Raw genomic sequence first — 25,798 nt, 5'->3', positions numbered from 1 at the left:
AAAATCTGTAATGGGCTATTTAACTAATGATCATACACTATAATTGTTGTTCATTTTTCCCTTCGGTGGCTAGAGTTCTCTTATGGTCTTACCTGCCACCACCGCCACCATTACAGCTTTGTCTTAACGTAATTATCTTATGTCGGCAAAGAGCACAAAACAGCAATGAGATTAGATCCAGTATTTCATACAAATATAATACTTGGGTATAAAAACTGAGTAGTAGCTAGGTATTATAATTACAAATACTTGATAAACCTGTAGTACATATGCAGTAATGTATAGATTATGTGGTAGAGGCAAGGGAAATTAAAGGTATAGTCCAGTGATGTAGTATTGTATTTTCAAGTATGGGGACTCATTAATAGGCAGATGAAAGAAAGAATGGTCAAACTTTCAAGGTTATGTTTTTGTGAATAAACACCCAAAGCACTAGATCCTACATTTCCCATAATGCAACTGAATGCAAATTTCTTGGCAAATTGGCTAGGCCAATGGGACTAACTCTTGCAAGTGTGGTCAGGGTTTCCCTATCTCTAGACAGTAAACTTGTCAGACGTGTTTTTCATGCGCACATCATACACAACAGATAAGCTTTCAGTGTAATCTACACAGGTGTCAGCAGCTCCGTGCACACTCGGGTTAATTTATGCTTCATCTACTTTCTTCAATTTTACATGTGTCACTGCAGTCATGTGCATTGGGGCTCTGAGCACTTCCAACGTGCAGGTGACCTATGCTTAACATTGCACCTGAATGCCTCCAGTGTAGAAGCACAGATCACTCACTGCTGCTGCTGCTGCTCATGCTACACTTGTTGTCTAGACACCTTGTTAGGCTTAAGGTTAGGGTTAGGTTAAGGTTAGCGTATCTCAATGAGAGTTTCACAAATCATCCCTCCAGCCCATCCTATCTAGCACAAACCCTCTGTAAGTGCTGACAATCAGCTGAGGTCACTCTATTGTCATCATGGCCCATGGGAAGGGGAGGGTGGGGGTGGTATTTTCTAATACCCCTTGATTTCACCACAGGACATAATCTTGACAAAGCTCTTCAACAGTTTGCAGTGAATGAGTGACCCTTTAACCTGGTTTCAACGTCAGAGAAAACAACGCGGAGTTAACAAAATAAAATCCAGAAATAAAACCCACATTTAATAGCGCAGTTCGTTGCTAGTTCTCCTCACACAGACATGAACACACCACCCCCAAGAAATAAATGCTGTCAAGGCAAAGTCTGATACGGACACTATGTATTACTTGTCTGCACAAACATCATTTATTCATGCACTTAGTCTGAAGGCAAACTGACAAAGCGTGACTTCCGGGGCTCGTCTAAATGTCCATTAGCTTGACCTCAGTGTCTGGAAGTTGGGAGAGTTGCAGCTGTTTCCTCAAAAATGATTGCTTCAAGTTTCAGGGACTGTCAGGTTAGTGATGTGGCTTCAGAAAGAACGACATTTAAAAAAAAGATACGTTTAAGCATGAGTAAGGAGACGATATGCGCCGTTTATTCGTAGTTTAACTAGCCGTTAAATGAAGTGAATTTCAGGATAAATGGTGTTCTGAGCATTTAGTGGATTGACAGTAAAGCGGAAATAAGGCGATGTTGATTGGATAGGATTTAGCCGTGGAAATACGAAGGATGTTTTGTTTGTTTAAAACCAGATTTTACCCGCTACTGCCATAACTCGTGACTAAAACATGAAATGAAATGGCCTTTAACGGGTTTATGGTTTTATGGTAGTGAATTAACACCTGCACAGTGAAAGTTAGCTGTGCACATGATCTGCGTGCACAGTTTTCATGGCGTTTAAACTCCATATGAGTATTTCTGAAGCCATGAATGTTTACAAGTAAATAGGGCAAATGTTAGAGCAGGGGCGGATTTAGGAGTTGATAGAATCTGGGGCTAAACCCAGAGCACCCACAGCCAGGGACAATTATTTTTTATATGTGCAGAATTGAATTTTACTGCATTGTATGACAACTGCAAAAACCAATAGTAGTAGTGGTAGTGATTTATTTTGGTCCTTGTCAACAATTTTCCAAAAATAATGCACATAGAAAAAAAAAAAAAATTATCAATAAGGAATTAGATCAAAAGGAAAACAAAAATATGTAATTTCACTCTGTAACACTGTCTCAGCTGAAATGTCTTTAGTGGTTTCACTCTTAATGACAAGTGTTTTAAACTCACTTAGATTTAGTCAGTGACTGTTAGAAGACTGTTCAGAAAAAGTGACTTTAATCTTCTTTAAAAAAAAAAAAAATAGATTCAGGGCTTTTGAGAAAACTTTCGGGGCTGCAAAAGCAAAAAGCCACCCCTAGCTCCGCCCCTGTGTTAGAGGGCTCTTAACATGGGTCGTCACGTGCTTCTCTTATTCTGTGCAGGGACAAAACGTGTATTTGTTCTGTGCTTCCTTGTTTTGTGTTGGTTTGTTTATTGAGTTTTGTCTAGTTTTAAATATGTGTCCTCTAAAAATTATGGAGTGTATTTATGTTGACAACTAAGACTGATTTTGTATGTGCTGATTACGGGTTTGGGCTGGAGGGTTTGTATGTATATTTTGTGTTGCATATTATTTTGTTTAAGAAAAATAAACTGTTAATCAGGAATATTGCTGAAGCCAAAATCTACACCTCCGCACTGCTTTACAGTTTTTCTATCTACAAAATAATACTTGTGTCCCTTACAGGCATGGAGGGCAGAGGGTCTTCACTTGTCCACCAGCAGTAATGAGGCTTGCAAACTATATGACGCCATACTTAATCAGGTAGCTAACACCCAACACCCACACACATGCCTCCTCCCTTCATGCATGCTTCATGTGACACGTGCATGTCAGTGAAAATACAAATAACAGTTAAACATCTCAATTGTTTGGCTCCTAGTATGTGAAATGGCGAAGCGACGAAACAATGGGAGGATTTGAAGGATGCATTTCTGCTATCAAGGCAGCTGACCCTAACTTTGGTAAGGCCACCAGTTCACTCATTTAAAGGAGCATTGTGTAGGATTTAGTGCCATCTAGCGGTGAGGTTGGAGATTTGAACCAACTGAATAGCCCTCCCATCCACTTTAAAGCACATAGAAGAACCTATGTTCTTTGGCTGCAAAAAACCCCTCAAAAGGACCTCTCTAGAGCCAGTATTTGGTTTATCTGTTCTGGGCTACTGTAGAAACACGGTAGTGCAACTTCGAGGCCTTCATAGAAGAGGACCAAATCCCTATCTAGATATAAAGGGCTCATTCTAGGGCAACAAAATCGCAAATCACTAAATTCTATACACTGCATCTTTTCTTTTAAATTAAGGTAGATGTGACAGCACTTTCAGAGAAGGTCTGGCCAATAAGCCACATCAAGGAGTGGAAAAAAGTATAAAAGGAGACATAAATGGATAAAGGTTAAAGGTTAAGAATAACAGAGGCAGGGATGAAGATAACAGTGCTAAATTTATATGGTACCAAAATAACCTAATTAAAAATGACTATACCCCTCTATATTTTGAAATAAACAAGAAAGAGGTCAATTCCTTCAAGTTCCCTTTCATAGGGAAGGTAGAGGAACAACAACTAGGTAGAGGAACAACACCATAAAAGCCTTCCTTGTCATCTCTCTTGTATTGCATTCATTAAACTATGTGCAATAAGTGTCACACAGTCTGAGTAATCTAAGCACATAAATATGAAGGGGGGTGACTTAAAAGGCAGCAGTTCTCAGCTAAACAACTTCAGACATACTCCAAACAGACCATCTTAACTGTAGGTTTTCTTATTAAAAAAAAAAAAAAAAAGCCCAGGCATAAATAATAACATTGTTGATGACTGCTGGTTACTCAGTCCTGTAATTTAGCACGCTGCCTAGCTGCAACGGCTCACTGGTGCAGTTAATAGAATGTAGCCGTCGTTAATGCTGTAATTGACACCTGTGCTTTTTTTGCTACAAGTCAAACTTTCTGCCAGGATTTTGTAGCTATTTTTACTTCATAATAATGTCCTGTTGTATTGTTTGTGGGTTTAGTAACCCCATACTCTCATTACTGCTTTCAAAGTCCAACATTTGATGAACTCATGGATAATGAGCAATGACTTCCTGTGCATTCCTTGTTTTACTAAAAGCATTGAGCCATATATTAATGTCATCACATTGATTAAATGATTACTTGAGTAAACGCTGAATTATCTTTCATATACTACCATGGAGATTAACTTTCTTCAGAATGGATGGTGGATACTTGAATGATTTCTTTATTTGTTTTTTGAATCAATGTTAATCTATTGTGACTCAGATTAAGGGAGTGCCATGGCTTTTAAAACAGCACCAGTACTCGGTAACCACAAATTGTTTAAAGTGTAATTAATGATTGGGATAATTATACAGCTTGAAATCAATACATAGTGAGTTAACAGTCACCAGAGCACACAGTTGGGATGAATTGCTTGAGAGATGAAAATAAGTTGAGAGGCCTGTCTTAAGTCGTAAAGGGAGTTACTTAAAAGCTCCCCTCAAAGGGAGAACTTTTACAAGTACATGTGATTTGATACTTTTAACTGGTACTGCAGTGAGAAAGTACTAAAAGAAAAGACCAGTGTTATCTTTTTTCCCCTGTAGTTATGGGCCATGTGATCAGCACAGGGCTTGAGCTGGTGGGAACAGGGAGCTCCACCCGTCTGAATGAGCGTCTGGCCAGTGATGTGAGGAGAACAGTGGAGTTGGCTAACAGCCAGGACATCACCCCAAGAGAGAAGCTTCATGTTAAGGCTATGGAGCTCTTCTCACATGGGTAAGATCCAGAGCCAGGTTGGAAAGGGACGGGAAATGCAGATGAAACAGATGGATGAATAAGAATTTGGATATAAGAGGCCAGTGGCTGCCAAAAAGAGGCCCTTAGACCACAAGTGTTCTTTGAAGATGTAACAGGGGAACCATAGCAACATGAGAGACATTTTTTAAGTATGCATGACTGTCCATTTGCAAGGGGTTCTAAAAAATGTATATAATTCTCCCCTATGTAATCATACTGCGTGAAACAATTGGCAAAAGAAATAGCATTTCATTTCAAGATAAAGTATCACTACATAGAAATTAAATACAGATTTAAACTAAACATTACAGTTAAAATGTTTGTAATAATACTTGAGTACAAAATTTATAGCTCAAGTGATACCTAATTCTTGAGGCCAATATTGATATTTAAGAGTTTTAGTGTTTCAGCCCTTATGCATGTTTTTGAACATAATACAGAACATAAATTGCTGAAGGATCCCTTCAATTAGTTTTTCAATGAATTGTAAGGAAGAATGACAGTCCGCCTGCATGCCTCCTCTGTGGGGACGCTGCAGGCTCTGCTCTCAGGGCAGCTCCTCTGTCAGGACAGGGAAATAACTGCTGCTCAGTCTATTTCACTGCTCAGTCTATTTCACTGCTCAGTCTATTTCACTGCTCAGTCTATTTCACCAGTTTCACCAAACAAGTCACAGTCACATCGTCTGTACCCGATCTGAGTCAACTTAAAATGTCACACATGCGCTATGATAGGTTTCATGTGACTAAGCAGATGCTGGAAATTTTGTTAAACTTTACTGTATTATATAAAAGCATAGACCACCTTCTCACAGACTGGGGATGTATGCTGCGAGCAGTGAAGTTCACTGCTGATCTGGAGGAACACTGGGTGAACCAAAAATAATTATTTTCATAATTAATAAAGCTGTGTGTCATCAGCATAGCAATTTAGTTTTATTAGGATTAAAAAAAATTGCAATGCTGTTTTTTGTGTCAGTATAGGTTTGCAAAAGATAGATAGATAGATAGATAGATAGATAGATAGATAGATAGATAGATAGATAGATAGATAGATAGATAGATAGATAGATAGATAGATAGATAGATAGTTGCTTCTTGACTCAGATTGGGCAGCGACAACTGCTCTGTATGGCTCGCATCTTCTTCTGCAGTTTAAAAAAAACTAACCCTAACCCTAACGGTGTCATTTCCTGTCCTGACAGTGGAGCTGCCCTGATATTGGTGACTGATACCGGAACCGCCTTACAGAGGAGACCCCTCATTATATATAGGCCTTATTTCATGATTTCAAATAAAATGTGCTCTATTCATCATCAAAATATATGAACAAAAAGAACCCAAATAGCTTCATATGAAATTACTGTTTATTTTAACACCACTACAGTATGTGTAGAATTGGAAAATTTGAATTTCTTTCACGCTCTAGCAGTAACTAAATATAGTTTCAGACTTTTATAAATGGTGTGTGTTATTTAATTCCACAGCAAATTGTGGAAAAGAGCAAAAGAGATATTTTTATCGATTTAATATTGTACGTTTTGAAGTGCAGGCTACAGTGCAGCTAACATTTGGTCCTCATAGAGAAAAGATGAGCTTTGTTTGTCATCATGTGTGAGACAGACAGTCTTGAGAAGATGCAGCATTTCAATCTCACTCTATTTCTAGACACTGCCTAATTCCTTAAAGGAGCTATGCTACTTTTGTAACAGCACCTTTCACAAAGATGTCCTTTGAATAATTAGGAGAGGGAGGATTTAGGGATATGATGCACTAACCGATGACTCAAAACAATTCCACGATAATGTAGGGTGTTATTCTGCTCCCACAGTGTGCAAGTGAAAACCATTAGTAGCCCATTGATATTATGTATTTTGATATGATTATGTGAAACTTTGCTGTCATAAATGAATACAGGGGAAACACTGTAGTGTGTGCCATAGACTGTTTTGTGAATTTCAGCTGCAGTCTAGCATTTGTATTTAATCTTCAGTGTTTCTTTATGGTATTGTGTAATATACTGGAGTGTTTATCTCTCAATATTGTCTTAATACTTTGTTTTTCAAGGGCCTCTAATTTTCTACATTCAGTATAAAGCGTATCGTTGTCTGTGTGATTCTCTTGGTACACTCGCTCTGCTGTCCTTCATACAAGTGCGTCTGTGTTCAACGATGACTCATGTTTCTCATAGAAATTTTCCTAAGGCCTGTAATGTATGGGAGGACATTCTGGTAGATCATCCAACTGATATCTTGGCCCTCAAGTTTGCCCATGATGGCTACTTCTACATGGGAGCCCAAACCCCAATGAGGGACTCTGTGGCCAGGGTGCTGCCCTACTGGAAACCACATATCCCTTTGTCCAGGTACAGAAGGATAGTGAAAGTCACTCAATGACATACAAAGACAGATCGTGTAGATAATAATAGACCTGTTCAGCTTTGGAGTCAGCAAGTGAATATGTGTGGGTGGTTGTAAGCAAGGTTGCTCTCTCTGAGAAGGTAGAAAGTGTGTCAGGAGGAGTGTCAAGGTGCAGACGGTGATTGAAGCATACAGTCCTGCCGAGGGTAATTTCTCACACAGAGGGTACAAGCTAGGAGTATGCAAACACATCCAAACCAAAGAGGGTAGGTGCTGGGCTGAAAATGAACCATTGTTGAAATAAATAAACAGCTAGCATGCCGCAGGGCTCCACTGCTCTTCATCACACTCAAGTGACAAAGCACATCATCTTAAATATATGCATCACGCAAGGCACATGGTACAGTCATGTGACCTTTCATTGTCAAACATTTAAATACACATCCAGAAATACATACACACATTAACAAAACACCACTTTCCAGTTCAAATGAATGGACTCAAACTTTTGTAATATATATTGTGTGCATGTATATATACATATGCAACGATGGTAGTGTACATAGCTCCACATACATAAAGTTGATGTGAGATAACACTTGATAAGTGTCTCTAGAAAAAACAGCCATGTAACGTTATGTGTACAGAAATGAACTTCAGAATTCACTGGTGTAAGGTAAGCCTCAATAAATCACTCCTGAAAAAAACAGTATTTACAAAATATACAATAATATAAATACATATGATCATACTAAAGTGTATTTATCCTATAACAGGTGCAATATTACATTAAGACCATGAAAGAACACAAAGTGGGTAGCCTGGGTCTTCACCCTGAAATCATGCATGTCCTTTATGGGTGACAACTTGCAGAGCATTAGTTATTATTTTCCTCTGCATTCTTACTTCCAGCATACATAGGTAAAGTATATAGATGAATCAGACCTAGCAGAATCCTTTTAATATTTCAATATTTAATGCTCACATTCAGGCCTTACAACAATATATTCAGGCTATATGTGTATTACAGAGATTTTACTAAGAGTTTACTAGGTCACTTTAAATCATTATCAGTTATTCACTTTGAGCTGTTATTGTCATTGCTGGAGGCATGTTTTTTTTTCTTCAAAAAACCCCCAGAAAAACCCCAAATTGATGTGAATTTCATCATCCCAGATAATATAACTCCATCGTAAAGATTTTTTTGTGTGTGTGTTTTCAGCTATCTGAAAGGAATGTATTCCTTTGGTCTCCTGGAGACTCGATTTTATGACCAGGCTGAGAAAGTAGCCATGGAGGTGAGATTTTCTTCTCCATTATAGTCTGTTGTACACTGTTTCACCCTATTATTGTGGCTGGGTGGTCCAGGCTGTCTGTCCCTGCGTTGATTGTGTCAGTCCAATTCGGCAAGTAATTTGCTGTCAAACACCAATAATAAGCAGTTCATTCAGACATCAGCAGCCTGACTCTTCTCTGCTGAATGCGTAATGCATACAAAGTAGTTGTAGGGGTCAATTGAAATAAAGATGAAATCAGAGACAGTGACAGAGAGTTAAGCCTGCCATTATTTTTGAATTGTCATCTTATTCTGCATCTGTGCTCCTTTTGTTCCATTGTCCCACAAACTCATCCTCTTGTGCAGGGTCTTGCTCTGACTCCAGATGATGCTTGGGCTGTTCACGCTGTAGCCCATGTTTATGACATGACAGCAGAGGTGGACAAAGGTTTGAAGTTCATGGAGGGCAGAGAGAAAGATTGGCAGGTACAGCCATTAGAACAGTCATTTTTCTGATCAATCATATCTGAGTAACCTTGTATAGTTCTCTGATAGTTGCCCGAGTCCTCAGAATTGAATTATAAGTTGAGATATCCTCAGGAAAAATATTTCAAAAATCTCTTTGTTTAATTCCAGGTATCTGACGTGTTGGCCAGTCATAACTATTGGCATTGGGCACTATACTTCATCGAGAAGGTAAAGGTTATAATGAGTTTTCTCAGTCAAGCGCATAGTTGGCAGTAGGATTGTTTGTGGAACTTGTATTTATGATATCATTTCCCATGGGTAATTTGCAGCCTAGAGTTGATTATATTGCAAGATTAATTTGTGTTTGCATCTGTGCAACACAATCTATCAACCAAGCTTGTCTCTCAAGCCTGGAGTTATTCAAATTTTGACTTTCTGACCTCCTCCTCCTCCACAGGGGCAGTATGAAGCCGCTCTTCAAGTGTTCGATTCTCAGGTTGGTTTGTATTGAAAGTTCATATCCAAACTTCGCAGGTATAGTTGTATGAATACATGGGGCCTTCAATAATCATGCATGTACCAATACACAGGCTAAAAGCAAATGTGTTTCGCTTGTTGTGAGTCAACAGGGCAAGTGTGAGCAGATGGAAGTAAATTCCATGTGAAGATGGGAGAGCCAAGCAACCCCCCTCCCCTCCCCTCCACCCCACACCCTCCCTCCTTTTTATGTGTCGACTGCCAAAGCTGATTACATTTTTATTCAGACACTCTAAAGTTAAGCTCTTTGGTGTCATGTACCTTACAAGAACATTTCATAATGTTACTTACCACTGCCATACATTTGAATACAACGGAAATTCTTACATCAAGTTAGCTGAAAGTCATGAATGTTTAACTGCTGCTGACATCAGGGGAATCCCACCAGGCAAAAATGTGTATTTTTATTCTTCTTTGCCGTCTTTTGCCTATGTCATCCTTTGGAGGTAGTTGCATGTTACATTCTTCAGTGTTCAGGATGAATGCTTAAAGTACACCCTGTTTCCCTAAGGTTTTCAGACGTTGTAAAGCCACAGGATCCATGTTGGACACTGTAGATGCCTGTTCAATGCTTTACCGACTGGAAATGGAGGGTAAGATACAAGTTTATATAGGAATTCACAGGGCAGCTCAGCACTGGAACCACTGTCTGCTTCAATGAAACTAGGAAGAGAGTTCTGATCTGTACCATCTATCACACACACTGTCCTGGATGCCACTGATCAGAGTTTAATTAAAATTCAGGAAATTATGCATATCATGGCACAGTTAGAAATTACACAGATTTCTGAATGTGTTGGACTTAAGGGTGACTGCCAAGTTTAATTTTAGATAATTTTAAGTAGAGCCCGAACAATACTGGATTTTTGGGGTAATTAAAGTATATTGATATAGCGGCCGATAATAATGTAAACACACATTTTTTGCAGCGACCCCTTAGATGTGGTTACCAAACACTAGTGACTAGGTAATATATGTAATGGAGGCATGATATTTTATAGTTTAAAAATCAACTTTATTGTATAAAATGACATCAGTGCACTGAAACATTGAACTTCACTGTGATTATACTAATTGTAAACACACAGAACATAAAAACATGTACGCATAAGCTTGATCTAAGAAAAATGACCAAATATAACTTGGAAAAAAAACCCTGCACATATTAGACAACATACACTCCAATACCACTGTTTCTGTGGTAGGCCAATATCAGCCGATAATGGTTGCTGACTGATACATCGGTCGAGCTCTAATTTTAAGATTCTAAGTGAAACTGCTAATGAGGTGAGACAATCTGTTATTGTGCCTCATTAATCTGAAACTCAAGGTGCTGTTTTGGAAAAGGATCTAATTAGCACACCTCAGATCAAATTCAGACAGAAATGGCTGGTGACATGTCAAAAATATACTTTTCTTAACTAACAATATGTTTTGTGTGGGTGCACATCAGGTGTGTCTGTGAAGAACAGGTGGAAGGAGCTGCTCCAGGTAACTCTGCCTCACACTGATGATCATGTGACCTTATTTAATGACCTCCACTTCCTCATGGTGGCGCTGGGAGCTAAAGAGACCGGGACTTCTCAGCGTCTGCTGGAGGGCCTCCAGGAATTGGCTAAGTGAGTTCCCACACCATTTCTTTTCTTCACTGAACACCTCAACACTGTCAGCCTTACATAAGAGCCATCCAGGCCTTATTTAAAACAGACCGAAACAAGGCTGAGCGTAGGATGGTGAGATGCAGTCAGAGAATTCAGAGCTGCAGTCCATCTCGGAGACCAGGGTCTTCGCTCTGTAGCAGATGTTGTACCAGCAGCTGCTGCCTCTGGAGTTTTGTGGTTATAATGTGTTCTGGCATTCTGACCATGGAGAGCCTGTGGTCTCCATTTTGTCCTACACAATATCCCCAGAAACGCTGCCATTTAAAACCAGTTCTTTAAATTGTCATGTTTTTCACTGTTATGCAATAACTGAAGTCACAAGAGTTAGGGGATGATGCTCCTTCAGGGAAGAAGCAGCTCTCGAAAGAGTAAAAGAGATTCCTAAGTAAGGAATGGAAAGTTTCTCCTCAGCTCTACTTTCAGACTTCAGGAAAGCTGCAAGAAAATGTTTAAGCTTTGCATTTATTTAGTTGCTTCACTTACACACAGCATGTGACTTGTGTTACCTTGGTTTGGTTGGATTGCACGGTTTTACATAATCCATACTTTTCCATAATGTAATTTTACAGTCAGAGACAGTCAGTCTAAGCATTAGCTAATCCAAGAAAGCTTTCCACCAGTATTGAATCTCTGGTCTCACTGTGAAGTGAATCTTGTTCAGATGTTTGTCTTCCACACTTCAGTAGAGAAATATTTCAACACCCTTGTCAGTGTGTATTGTGATGCCGCTCCCACTGTCTAGAGGATTGCCTTTGCCAAGCTCAGCAGGTTATTGGCTGACAGGAGAGATTTGTCTGCTCATCTAATTTACCTGGTTCTTCCAGGCTATAAAAGCCAGTCCATGTTCCCATTCTTTCTCTCTCTTCCTACAGCTGATATCCACACTGCATAATTTTCTGTGGCTTTTGTGCTATCAACATCTCCACAGTAGATATGCCATACATCCATAAACTGCTTCCACTCCCTATAGTTCAATTGTGTTGTGAGTTTTAGCAAATCCTGTTTTAAGCATGTATGTACCTCTTGAAAGCCAGTGTGACGGTATAAATAAAGAAACCAAGAGCTTTTTCTGTAGATTTTCATAATTTTACATTATAGATTTTATTATTATATAGATTATTATTATGGAATATTTTTTTAAATGAGAAATTTACATTACTATATAGTATATAGTTTATTCTGTAAAAATGAGTCCTTTATTGTCTATAAGGAAATTTGTGTCAATTCAGTTTGCTCAACTTATTAATATAATAAACTATATGTTTTTAAGAAACTAAAAAACTACTCTCAAAATTGGTTTAATCATGGTAAAATGTTTTATATACATTTAATGAACATGTAGCTTTCTTGTTTGTCTTGTTTCCTTCTTGATGAAACAGTTTGGTAAGGGTTATACAGATAAATATCTATAGATAATATAATATACTCTTTTGCAATCTAAAATGTATTCCTCAACAAACAAACACTCTTCAAAACAGGCATACTTATGCACTACTTTCTACAACTTCTAGTTGTACCAAGAAATGTTATTTCTTTGCCTAACAATTACTTTTCTTGACAGGGAGCCAGCAGACAATCAGCAACATCAGCTGGCTGGGGCTCTAGGCGTGCCGATGTGTCAGGCCATGATGGAATACAACCAGGGCAACTACAGTCGCAGTGTGGAACTACTGTACCCTTTACGCTATCGCATGGTAGGCGTAGGGGGCAGTGATGCACAGGTAAAGCACGCAGAAATAGGCAGCTGTGGTAAATTCAAAACAAAAAGAAAAGTCAAATAAAATCAAACACAGACCCGACTACAGTTCTCTTATATGTAGTTGAAAAATGTTGAGCCTTGCGGCTTTCTTTCTTGGGATACGATTGATATTATATTATGTCTTCTTGAGTAAAACAAAACTCCCTGCTGTGAAAATAGGCCAGAGAGTGAAGAATGCTCCGCACAAGAGCTACAGCTTTTAACTCCGTGAACATACTAGATAGTGTGGAGCACAGTATACCAACATATGAATTATGAATCTCAGTGATGGATGCTGATGGACTTCATGCGTCCTATGTTTTTTGTTTTCAGGGAACCGTTCCCTGAGGTGCAACAGTGTACATACAATATAACACAAAAGGATTGACTATACATATGGTGTTGAACTGATCTTTGTTCACTAATGGGTTTGTTCACTGTTGTTTGCAGAGGGATATCTTCAGTCAACTGCTTATTCATGCAGCCATGAAATCAGAGAATACGCACCACCAGAAACTGGGAAGGTAATGCACAACAGGGATTTTAGGCCAAACATAGGACGTTTTCAATCTTTTACAATTTTAGTACAATCTTTTCATGTGAAACCCTGCTGAGAGAATAGAGAAGAAAAAAGAAAGTTCTTGTGCTATTTGAAACATTGGATTTCATCATGATGCTCTATAGCTGCTGTTGGAGCTGCCGTCCACTCAAGTTTAGCTGCTGACTTTCTATGTGCACACAGAACATAAGCTGCATGTTCCCGTTATGTAACCGACATCCCCTGTCTGTACACCATGTTACACTTTCATTATTGATCAGGTTAGCCTCTCTGCTTGTAGTCTCTCTGAATCTGTGTTCATCTCTTTGTACTGTGTTGTGTTGTGCTGAATTTCTCCAGATGTCTTCTGGTAGAGCGCGAAGCCGTGAGGCCAAACTCCGCTCTGACTGATCGTCTGATGCAGCGAACCCTGGCTCTTCACGACTAGACTGTTTGCAAGGTGCACCGAGCAATTTCCATGCACAAAAACATCAAAGCACCACCACAACCTCATGTGCTGCTTTTTGGCTTCGGGATATCCCTTTACCAACCGAACTGGTATAGCAGCATGGCAGTGTTGTCAAGACATTTGAAACCTTCTTCATGCTCTGTTTTGAATATAGCAGATGCCCTTTTAAATAACGGATGACCTGTTTTTAAGTGAAGAAATGTGCACATTTTCTCAAGATCATGAGCTAATATTAACCACAGGTTAAATAACCTAAAACTATGATACCTAAACACCTGCTTTATTTGACTTTATTATTTTAGTTGACTCGAATCAGATTTGTGAGTACATCTTTCTTCTCATGACGACAGAACTTCATCAAATGAATTTTATTAGCAAACATATCACATTTAAATATAAATACTTTTTCAGAGATATAATATTCAATGTCAATATCAATACAAAAATCATGTTCAAAACCAATAAATATACATTTGCATTTTGCATGTGATCACTATTTGAGCAGCACAATAAAGTGTAGCACACTTTGTAGGCAACACCACGTTAAGAATAAGAAATGTCGCAGTGATACAATAGCAGTAAAAAAAGAGATGTCCTTGCAGAGGAGTTGAGCAGAGTACTATAAGTTCTTTTCTTCCTTCCTCTTCCCTTGTGTCGGCCCACGCTCACAATACGGAGGTAATCTCATCTTGGATCTGAGAGATCAGGATCTGGGACAGCACAATGCCTGCAATCTAGAGGACAGCAGCAGCCACTTAAGATTACAGAACAGACTCTCTGCAAATGTTACAGTCTTTGCCAAGCATCTCAAGGTCCCTCGGAAAGTGTGCCGTAATGCTCATTTGGCGCCGGGATGAAACTCTCCGAAACGAGATAAGACCGCTTGGATAGTGTCACTTGTAATAATTTTAGACTCATATTTACAGGATTATAACACTACATACATATCACTTCCCATAGAGCTGATCACCATGCAAGAGAACACCCACATTCAGTGGCAAACACAGCTTTTAACAGAGCTTTTCAATAATTAGTAGTTTGATTTTAATGTGGCTTGTTAAGCAGACAAATCCACTAACAGTGTTCAGTCAGGATGTGCAAGAAAAAAAAAAAAAAGTGGGTAACTTCATCATCAAATCTACTGCACTTCAAAGCAGCTCGAAAACTAATGCAATTGTTTTGACGGGACTCATGGGTAATTCACATGCTTCCCTCTCAGTAGAATCATCAGGGACCCAATCAGGCAGATATGAGAGCGAGAGAGATCAGGCTAAAGATCCCGTGGTAAAGCTGCGTACTACGCGAGAGACAGAATGCAATGTGACAGCACCAGAATCATTTTGATAAGTAAGCGAACTAATTATTTAGAGGCAGCTCTTGATAAGTGCTAATTAGATTTCATGGCCAATCTAACATATTGACTTATGTTATTAACAGTACTTAATGCTTTGGGATTTGCTGTGTGTTGTGCAGCAGGGCTCACACAGTAGGAAGGAATAGTCAGTATCCTTTACTTAAACACAAAGTTTAATGCATCTTACACCTGTAGACTTTTACCTCCTGCTCACTAACCTGCGCTTTCGATCTAGTCTAATAAATTAATGATATACTATTAAATTTTCATGGTGCCTTTGTGTCTAGTTATTGCTGTCTAGGTATGATCCTCCATTTTAAATGAACTCCATCATGATCACCTGACATTAACCCTGCACCCCTGTTTGTATTTGGATTGGGATATTCTATATGAGACATACCCAGGTTTTGTCAGGAAGTTGTTGAAAACTCTCCAATTGATGTTTTATTTGCACATTAGGAAAGGTGCAGGCCCCTGATTGATGAAGTGTTGCTCCGACTATTTCACTGCCCTGTCCAGTGCACCACGCGAGTCTGTCTTTAAGGGAGCAGAGCGCCGTCAATATCTCGACTGCTGCACGCTCAATCTGGTGAGCTTTCACTTGATGCCTGTATTGACCCGTGTGTGTGTGTGTTTGTGTGTGTGCGTGTGTGTGCGCTTATTCAAGACAAGACTAAAGTCATCGTGGCCCAGAGTTGTGGGTGCCTACTGACAGCGCAGGACTGTGCAAGGTTACCAATTAGTGCACTGCACAACCTGCATGAACTGAGTGCGTGAGTGGGGTTACCTGAGGCAAAGCCAGACCCAGAGCGAGGGCCCCCACCAATAGCAGATGAGACTCGATCCACATCACCGCTTTGTCTGCACAGCCTACCGGGTAGATTGACTTATTTGCCTCCAGGAAGTTCTGGGTTTGAACCCCAAAACCGCACATGGTGTTGATTACCGTCTGTATGCCGGATGGACAAAAGCAAAAACAGAGAGTCAGAAAATGTAAGCTTTAAAAAGGATCTTGTTGAGCAGTTGTCTTTTTCTTTGGACCACACAAACCTGAAACACTGGCAAAAGTATTCAGAGAATGCTTTCACAGGCTGTTTTTTCACACCTCGTGTGTTATTTTACAGTGACAAGGATATTAACTATTGTGACAGCTGAGGGAGAGTTTTTCAGAAGCCCGCTGACTATAGAGATTTGGAATAGAAAAGAGGAGAGGAAACAACAAGAGAGGAATACTTAGATCCAGCACAGCCACGTCCATTTGATGTGACAAGGAATACTATTAAGTCCCTGAAGTAGCCGTGCGGTTGCGGGCTATGAACAGCAGGTTGCAGCACTGCATTAATTCATACAGTATTTAATTAATTGATTTTTCACCCATGTGGAAAAAGGTTGCTGTGATCTGTTGTCCGTGTAGCATGATGTATAATCAATAATAGTGTGATGGATCTACATGCACTCTTTAGTTTCTAGTATCACACAGACAAGAATGAACCGTCAGTGGTGCCCCGCAAGCAGGAAGCCATTTTGCATGTGTGTTTGTGTGACTGCAAATATGTGTATTCATGCATGCATCAGTACACTATATACTGTTTGTGTGCCTGCATGCGTCCTAATCTGCACACATCATTTTTTATGCATGTGCGTGCCTATTCTGAGAAGACAAAATATCATAAAACCTTCATGAGAAGAACTTGGATTTTGCAGGAAAATCACTACCGCTAACACTGCTAAAGTTGGTGATGTTACCGTGCTAGATATGTTCATCATACTGCAGTTGGTTAGTTTCTACCACTGTAACTCTTTGTTGGTGCAGTGGTCGGCATACATCAAGTGTAACACACTTCCAGTGCTTTTCAGATATTGGTTTCATTGGATGTCTTCCAATTAATAGCCGTCAGATTGTGCTGGGTGGGGTGTTGCACCATGTGAAAAAGCAACATCAGTGCAAAAAAACAAACTGCAGTTGTAAGACTCCCTTGGCCTGATGTTATGTTTGTATTAGCTAAGAGAGAGTGTTATTTTTGTTTTGCCCTACCTAATCAGCATTTAGCCTAGCTCACAAAAATGTAACTGAAAAAACATTTTGACATGATAGCTAGCTGCAGTACTGGTTGCAAAGAGGGTTAGGGTTAGGGTTAGGGACTCTCTGTTTCCTTGCTGATTAATAACTCCATAAGTTGCGTCAAATTACTCTTTTTGTTTTTTTTGCTTTTGCTCAAATTGCTTTTTATATTGAACAAATTGGTTTTGGTTTAAGTTTATTTAAAGTTAGTACTTTTCCATAAACTGCAAAAACGATTACAAACAAACAAACACAAAAAAAGGACGAACCTCCCCGGGAACAGGAGTGCAGCAGGAGTAAGGTACAGCACAGCGTTCAGTGCTGGGGTTCTCATGTGTACAGTTAAAGTACAGGTTCCATGACCAGTCCGTGTAGTTGTTCCACCCACAACACTTGAACTGAGTGAAGGGGAGAGAAAGAGAGAGAGCACAGTTTAGGCATATATTTAGAAACATGATCTTTCACTGTACATCCTGCCAGTCTGGGCATCTCCCATGGGAAAGCCCATGCTCACAAGTGTGCCAGTGTGTGCAGATGGAGGAGGACTATCACACGAGGAGACCCACAGAGTACAGGAACTGTATGTTACACGTAGCCTCTCATGTGGAAAACCTCACACAGGCCAAAATAGAAAACATAGGACATAGATTTCTGTGGTCTCTGGCTGTGGTTTCTTGGTTTAGTACTCAGACGTATTCAATAAACCACTAGCTGTGATCAATTTGAAGATTTCTGTGATGTGGATAGCTACAGACACAAGCACAGCCACTCTAGCTAAGTAGAATTGGCCAGAGCACCTCTTTTTGGATGTAATCCATCAGGTTCTGCAGATCCAGGTCATCCCTGTAGTGAACAATGGCTTTCTTCACAAACTTTCCCAAAGCATCACGAGTCTAAGAATGGAGACACACGGGAGTTTATACACAGAATAATAGCTTTAATACAAACATTGCCATGTTCTAAAGAAATGAAATCTGTTAAGTTTTAATAACTTCATTAAATGGTAAACAAGCGTCTCTGTAACCAAGCGCCGAAGGTGCTCGGTGACATGGTGAAACCTCTCTTGGCTGGCTCAGTTAATTACTCAGGGTGCATCTGTGGAGAATGCAAAAAGCCTCTTTGTGAAACCTCATTTGGATACTAATTTATTATAATTTGCATTTTTTATTTTTTATTTTGACTATTTTTGTGTATATTATATTGTTGCATTACACATACATACACATAGACATATTTATATATATGTATGAAAGGCCTACTTGGGACGTGTTAACCATGTTTTATGCTCTATTATTGTACATTTTATGATATGCAGCATTAGTCTCTCCATTGAATATTCTACACTCAGGTATCCGTCCATTTAAAACTACACAAATAATAACATCTTCTTGTTTGTATTGTATGAGCATCCTGTGTGTTGTATCTCAACAAGACGGCAGAGAAGCAGAAACACTGCTGCTGCATGACGGCTGGAAGAACGCAGCATAGCAATGATAATAAAACAAATCAAGCCTTTGGGATGAAAACGTATGATACATACAAAACATAGATCGCAAATGCAGGTTTTATACTATCTCAGTATTGGCAGATAATTGCCTCAACTTATCCATTTGTTATTGTAATGTGGGGTAATTTTCATCAGCTCCGCTGGAGCTGAACAAACATAATGAAATATAAGTGAAAAACAGTGATTTGATTGAATAATGTGTAATAAGGATTTCAAACTAAATGAGGCAGATTCAGACATTCATATTGTGTGCTATTATATTTGTTGGCTTTCATTTTCCATTAAATTATATTCTTTTCCAAGTTATTAATGAGGCCTTGCATTGTTAATATTTAGTTTTTCAATTCTCACATATAAATACAGTGCTGAAAAGGTATTTAATGCAAATCTCCATCCTTTTAAATTCTGAGAACAGGGAGTCCATGCTTGTACAGATGGAGTTCAGATGTAATGTATGCTAATATGGAGCACTGTATGCTAATAAATCGCTGAACTTTAAAATTCATTAAGCTTGAAATGAATTTCTGTGAGCGGTTTGCTGAAGGCTCTCGGAATTGTTCGTATTACATCCCGCGTTGGAGCAGGTTATGTTGATAAATGCTGTGAGCTGTATCAAAATAGCCCAAATTTTTATCTTGGAGTAGTTTAACTAAATTGCGTTAGGATTTTTACAACAATCCCCCTCCCCATCATCACCCCATTCCTCCCTCTGTTTCTTTCTTTCCACGTGGTACAGTATGCTCGTGGGCCTCGGAGCCCACCGTCACACCTCCCCATGTCATTAGCGGCAAAGTCTCCTTCAAGGGATCTGTTGAAATGGAACATTTGGTTCCACTTTGAAGTGCCGAAGCATTTGAATCATTTAGCGAGGAAGGATGCTGGGAGGGTTGTTAAACTGCTCTGTTTAGCAGCAGGCAGTCCGAGCGCTGACAGAGAACACAAGGGAGAGATGAGGTATCATCAGACACCAGGCTCCTCGCCACAAGACACTGATGTCAGGGAATGTTGCCACGGCTGGCTGTTGTGTTTTTTATTCTCAGTGGAACTCTAATGGGATGTTACTGTGAGAGATAAGTGGATGCTGGAGGGGATATCCTTTCCTTCCCTGTAGCCTCCAAATCAATCACCGGGGTCATAAATGGGACTCAGACAGATACACAGGGACATAAGTACATATAGTATAGCCTCCAGTCACTCAGTGGGTTACCTGCAGTCATTCAGATAGAGACACTTTTAATCAGTGATATCATAACCTGGGGATCAGGACCTCCACAAGGGGTTATAAAATGATTGCTGAACCAGAAAATGATAAAACAAAAATGTGTCATGCTGTTTTCTCTTCTAAATGTTTGGCTAACCTGGTAGTTTGTTTAAAACCTGCACAACTGTCTGACTGACCATGTTTTACGCCCTGTCACTGATGATTTCCAGATCTCAGCAATTAACTGGGTGTCTACACTGTTATAATTGCAGAAAAGAATGATGGCTTGAATTATGAAAATGAGGCTCAAGTTGCAATAAACCGTGATTCTCCTTTTAAGTTATTTTAGCTCAAGTCAGTTCAACTCAAGAGTGTACTTAAAGAGAAAATAGGGCCAGTTTCCTTTATTTTCTTACAGCCTTCAAAACAAACCTGATACACATATTTGCCAGGCTTGTAGACACCAAACTCGTGTACATGGTGTGTGTGCGTTTGTTTTTCTGGGTTTGCTGTGTGGCTCAGGCATTGACATTCCTCTGTCAGCTCAGCAGACCCATCAGTGGGTTCAGATGCTGAGCCTTAGTAAGTTGTATACACTGGAGTAAACAGCATGCAAAATCAGTGGAGCTCAGGGGCATTCCCGGTCGTTGCTGTCAGTCACTGTGGAGCACAACTGAATACCGAATGTGACCTCATTGTGATTTGCTGCATTGCTTTTATATCATGAATAATATTATATTTAACTACGCTTGTGTAAGTAAAGAGGCAGATACCTGATCAGAGTAGAAGAAGCCCAGGATTGCTATGGCCAGCTGGGTGAGGAAGACCAGTGTCAGGCTGAAGGAAAACTAAGGAAAGAAAAAAAGACACAATATGGAAACTGAAGTCTGACTAAGACAGAATCATAACTGACAGATTTGCCGTTACACATGAGATTTAAGGCTTGGCTTTGGATGAAATGTAATTTGAGCTACCATATCGGAAGCACACACCAGTGCCAGTATTAGTAATGTGTCTGTTATGGCTATTACTGTTTTGAGGAGGCGAATGTTCTCTCTCAGGGCTCCGATGCAACCGCAGAAAGTGATGAAGAACATGACCACCCCCACCACAATTAAGATGACAGCCGGGTCGATCAGGAACGTGTCTCGCACTGTGTCTGGCAGAAAGACAGAGAGAACCCCTTCTTTATTTTTATAGACTAGAGTTATTTTTCTTCTTCTTCTTACAGCAAACAAACAACATTTATTTAAACCTGTTTCCTCCCGCACACCACTTTTTTTGTTTTAGAATCATCTCTTCCTACACTGTCCGCCTTCATTCTCTTAAATCATCAATAATCTGTAGTGGATTATACAGGACACAGAAGCGTAATCAGCGGGATGAGTCCAGGTTAATCCTTTTTGTTGCCCGTCTACTGTATATTACAAATGATAATGACAGCAGGTAAGCCAAGGATAAAGCTAAAACTCACTGATCCACTAAACGTGATGTGATGTCAACAGGTGTGCTGCCAGAAAGAAGCCACCAGCACACACGCCAGCACAGCTAGATACTGCAGTGTATGCAGTAACAGCTCATCACAGTTCTTTTACTCACTGTGAGCATAAAACTGGACATGAGAGGAAATACATGATTAAAAAAAAGTTACTTCCCATACATAACACAAGATTATAGACTAATTTCGAGAGTTTGAGAAGTGTCAAAAAGTGTGTAATTGTATATACCTGTAGCTTTCTGGACTTTAGCATACACCCCCATTGCAACAATCAACAAGGAGAACACCTGAGAAAAAGAAAAAGATTATTTTTAAATAAGTTTTGCCACAACAAGACATGAATCAGGTGGCAAACACTGAGAAGATCACTTGTCTGATTGATCTGATTGTCCTTCACATTCCGCTTGGAAAATTCAACATCTGCTATTTCCAAATTGGCTGCCAAACTTGTTATGCATTCACTTGTTATGATGTTGGCAAGCCAAACACTGGCATAGAAAAGGGTTTTGGGGTTGTTAAGGAAACAGATAACTGACACTTTGGGAAATCCATGTATTCACTTTCTTGCCAAGAGTTAGATGAGATGTTTATACCTCTCATGTCTATCTACTGAAAGTTGAAACTAGAGCCAGGAGACGATTAGCACAAAGGACAAAAAAAAAAAAAAAGTGTCTGTCTAAAGCTTACATGATCATATAAATTAACACATCCCATCTTTAAAATCTGTAAAATAAACAAAGTGCAAAAACAATTTGTTTTTCCAGGGTAGCTTGCCTTCAGTGTTTTTTGCTGACAAACACTAACTGTTTCCTGGCTCTAAATTCACAGTTAATGGACACAAATGAGAGAGGTATCAATCTTCTCAACTAACTTTCAGCAAGAAGGCTTAGCTAATTCCCCAAAATGACAAACTATTCCTTTAAAGTTTAGGGACGACTCTGGGATCCATATTAAAGTGAGTTGCTTTCAGTGTGTTGGCTCTGTTATGAGCAGACGTTTATTTACATGGTGAACCAGGACAGGAGGGATTGGATTAGAGATGATGAGCCTTTCCTCAGGTGCTGAGTATGCAGAGCACCTGCTGCCATGGTAACCGTGCCGGTGTATGTGTTTATAATGAACGGACAGATGGATGTCAGTGGGAAAAAGGAAAAAACAAACAAAACATACGGATCTTGGCTTCAATCGTTTAAATTTGGAGGACATTAATATGGAACATGGACACAGAAGCAAATTCAGCTTATGCTTTTAAAGCAAAATCAACAGAATTCAGAGCTTCTGTCTCCATTTTTCCACACGAGAGGAGCGTCTGTCTAAATATCCCTGCCAAGTGGAACTTGACCTTGGTTGGAGCACCATTGTTGTTATTCACCCACACTTTACTGAGTGATGTATTGTATTTATGACTATTGTAGGTGGGCCGTACATAATTATTTTTCTTTTCATTGTCAAGAACTGCAGCAGCAGCGGTAGAGAGGAAAAATCAGAGAGGAGGTGAAAGAGGGAGAGATAGTATTAGGTGGTTTTTGTTAGGACCTCAGGGTGCTGTTGATCTGTCTGAGACCTGTTCTGTGATTAAAACAAAACACACGTACACAAGAAAACATTGCAGTAGCATAAAAAAACCTCCCACTGTGTAAAATATTGAACACAAAAGAGGCGTCGACAGCCCACACTGTGCATGCAGTGGATAAAGGGAAGAATACTTCCTTTTAATGAGGTCTGAAAATAGTGACAACAGTCAGGCACAGACGGCCGCGTGCAGTAAGTAATAGGATTGCTTGAGGATGCATTGTTAGCTGCCGAGGATGCTGAGTTCCCCCTAACAGACGAAATAAAATAAAGAGAGGAGAAAATAGGTGAAATTAGAGCTTCCTGTTGATTGCGTTGTCAACACTAATTTCCCTGCTGCCCTTGATTGTTTTTCTCACCTTGAATAACAATCTGCATGGCTTGGCTTTCATTTCCAGTCCCCAAATTCACAGAAATTCTCTTGATTACTAATTGTGAGCGTGTCTATGTACACGCTCACAGTTGTGTCTATGTGTCAATGTGTACAAAATGCCTTTTTGTTCAGGGTGTATAAACATGGATTTGTTTTGTTTCTGTCTGAAAAGCCTATATTGGATCTCTGGAGGTCATGAGGGGCCACACTCGATGGCGTACTTTGCTCTGAAAAAAAAAAAAGGTGTAATTTCTATTTGGCAGACTTTATGTCCAACACAATATTTTGTATGTGCTTTAGTGAATTGTTGCTTTCAAGCGGCGTTTCATCTCCTTCACATTTTTCAATCAATAATCTGTCTCAACAAGACAGTAGCTGAAAAAAAAACATGTCAGTGATGCACATTTTCTTTGTCACTGTGGTGTTTTCAAGATTTTTGAAGCCCAGTGTATTTTTTTTAAGGATATCGTATGTTGTGTTGGAGCGTGTGCACCTGCAGTTCCATTTGTCACTTTGCCAGTGTGTGTGCTTATGTTTACGGGTGGCAGCCTGTATTTTCCACAGATGACACACACATACACAGTGAATATATTCCAGCTCTGTTTTCAGGTTTTTTCAAAAGGATGAATCAGGCTTCTCCCAGTGAATTGTGCGCGGAGGTGAAAGCCAGCTGAACTGAGCTGTGGGGACACGAGGACAAAGGCCTTACGGATTAGGGCTGCAGTGTTCACTTCTGAGCCCCCGCGTCTGATAAACAAAGTCAACGCAGGCCAGGCTGTGTGGTTGCTAGAGCTGCATTTTTCATTGCATTTCTAAATGCAATTAGAGTGCATTACACCGTTTGCCCCCTCGCTGTGCATGTATAGAACTATATGGACAGGGGATATGATGGAGGTGTGGGGACTTTGTAGAGCTACAGATGTGATCTGTGTGCTCAGAGTGGTAATGTGGGGGAGCATCTTAGCTGTGTGTGTGTGTGTGTGTGTTTGTGTGAGAAAGCAACTGATGATGGGGGACGAAGGCCTGATGGATGGTGTAATGACTGCATCAAAGTGTTCCTGTACTTTTACATCTTTCTGTCACAATCCCAGTTGTCTCCCAAGCCTCCCACCCCCCCTAATTACCAGCAGTGGAGCTGGCTTTTTTGTGCTGTAATGTTGGGAAGTGATGCAACATATAGTAGCTTGGAGGCTTTTAAGCAACAGTATTTGACAGAAAATACATAGAAACAATTATTTAAAGACTACCAGCAGGTGTTTTGCAGTTCTTTATGAGTTGGTGCTCAGCTGATATGATATAAGAATGCAACACTCAACAATTGCTACAGTGATGTATGAGCAATCTGAATGTCTATAATCAATATACATATATATGGTAAACTTGAAATAGGTAGCAGTGGGGAGGCTGGGTGCTCCTGCTGTTTGTAGCCACTTACAATCAGAATTATGTTTCTTCATTTATTATGTATACTTTTTTCTTTTTTAGTTTAGTTTTTTTTTCTTCTATTCACTTGAGAGCAGATCTGACTTTGTTTCCCTCCCTGAGAGCTGGCAATTTGTATGCTCAGAAATATCAACAAATATGGTGACGCAGGTCACCATGACAGCTGTGCTTTGTTTTTTTTTGGTCTGCACTGGTCTGTGTTAGTAGAAGAAAAACCAATCAACAACCAAACTCTACTCACCCAAAATAAGAAGCTGAAGAAGAAGAGAAAATATCTGATCCAAGGGTTGACGAAGGAGAACGTCTCCGCTCGATTCAGATTAAGTTTCCTGTCCATTGTTTCTCGCTGTTCAGTCCAACACGTAAACCACTGTCAGTTTTGCTCCAAGATCCAGCCCCAAGATCCAGCCCCACCCCGCGGATACTCGGCCGCCATGTGAATCTGTGAGGAGGGGGTCGTTCGCAGGCCGGGTGTCAGGCTGGCTAAAAAAGGGGCATGAGGCAGTGACGCTACCCTGCTATGCTGGTGGGGCCCAGAAGTATCTATGTAGACCGGTGGGTCAGATTACACAAAAAATATCTCTGGCTGACTGCAGCTGAATGGCCTACGAGCTTAGGAGTATTGTGAACCTGCCCTGCTCTGTATGGCTGCCTTTTTCTCTATTACATACAAGTTACTGCATTCTTCTTAATTGTACCTTTACTTTCTATATTACTGTTTATCAGTTGCAGCTGGTAACTCAAAAAATCAGGGAGGACAAGAGGTAAACCAACCCAAGGTGTCAAGTTATTTTGAACTAGTTGTCTACTTATATTCAAGTTATGTGGTTCATAATGTGTCATTTTACCAATTTTACCAACAAAAACAGACAACATATCACATGATTTACACGTTTCCATGGTATTTTCTTAGTATACAGAACTATACAGTATG

The 25,798-nt window shown here is 39.8% G+C and overlaps 2 protein-coding genes across 2 annotated transcripts; one reads left to right on the top strand and one right to left on the bottom strand.

Annotated features, from left to right (window-relative positions):
• The first annotated feature begins 1,324 nt into the window (after window positions 1-1,324).
• On the top strand, window positions 1,325-14,241 carry ttc38 (tetratricopeptide repeat domain 38). Its single transcript, XM_062420918.1, has 14 exons — window positions 1,325-1,429; window positions 2,699-2,776; window positions 2,895-2,976; window positions 4,616-4,787; window positions 6,999-7,172; window positions 8,390-8,465; window positions 8,810-8,929; window positions 9,080-9,139; window positions 9,369-9,407; window positions 9,960-10,041; window positions 10,902-11,067; window positions 12,671-12,830; window positions 13,298-13,371; window positions 13,746-14,241. Exons 1-14 carry the CDS (start codon window positions 1,400-1,402, stop codon window positions 13,831-13,833), a joined length of 1,401 nt encoding a protein of 466 aa, XP_062276902.1. The 5' UTR covers window positions 1,325-1,399; the 3' UTR covers window positions 13,834-14,241.
• Window positions 14,242-14,424: 183 nt separating this feature from the next.
• On the bottom strand, window positions 14,425-25,316 carry tspan33b (tetraspanin 33b). The gene is made up of 8 exons (XM_062420919.1): window positions 25,106-25,316; window positions 21,706-21,763; window positions 21,010-21,137; window positions 20,752-20,826; window positions 18,068-18,163; window positions 17,540-17,668; window positions 15,996-16,157; window positions 14,425-14,588 (listed from the first exon to the last, which is right to left on the bottom strand). The coding sequence occupies exons 1-8, from the start codon at window positions 25,199-25,201 to the stop codon at window positions 14,520-14,522; spliced, it is 813 nt and encodes a 270-aa protein (XP_062276903.1). The 5' UTR covers window positions 25,202-25,316; the 3' UTR covers window positions 14,425-14,519.
• Window positions 25,317-25,798: the final 482 nt, after the last annotated feature.

This window comes from Scomber scombrus, chromosome 6, assembly GCF_963691925.1.
Source record: "Scomber scombrus chromosome 6, fScoSco1.1, whole genome shotgun sequence".
NCBI classification, from domain to species: domain Eukaryota; kingdom Metazoa; phylum Chordata; class Actinopteri; order Scombriformes; family Scombridae; genus Scomber; species Scomber scombrus.
Note: the sequence above shows the minus strand (reverse complement) of the source record. Positions and strands in the feature narration are given on the sequence as shown.

Coding starts and splice junctions, on each gene's coding strand:
- tspan33b (XM_062420919.1), bottom strand. CDS start 25,201: ATGGACAGGAAACTTAATCTGAATCGAGCGGAGACGTTCTCCTTCGTC. Junction 20,827..21,009: donor ACATTCGCCTCCTCAAAACA/GTAATAGCCATA, acceptor TTCTTTCCTTAG/TTTTCCTTCAGCCTGACACT. Junction 16,158..17,539: donor GCACTCCTGTTCCCGGGGAG/GTTCGTCCTTTT, acceptor TCCGGCATACAG/ACGGTAATCAACACCATGTG.
- ttc38 (XM_062420918.1), top strand. CDS start 1,400: ATGATTGCTTCAAGTTTCAGGGACTGTCAG. Junction 1,430..2,698: donor CAAGTTTCAGGGACTGTCAG/GTTAGTGATGTG, acceptor TGTCCCTTACAG/GCATGGAGGGCAGAGGGTCT. Junction 2,777..2,894: donor ATGACGCCATACTTAATCAG/GTAGCTAACACC, acceptor TTTGGCTCCTAG/TATGTGAAATGGCGAAGCGA.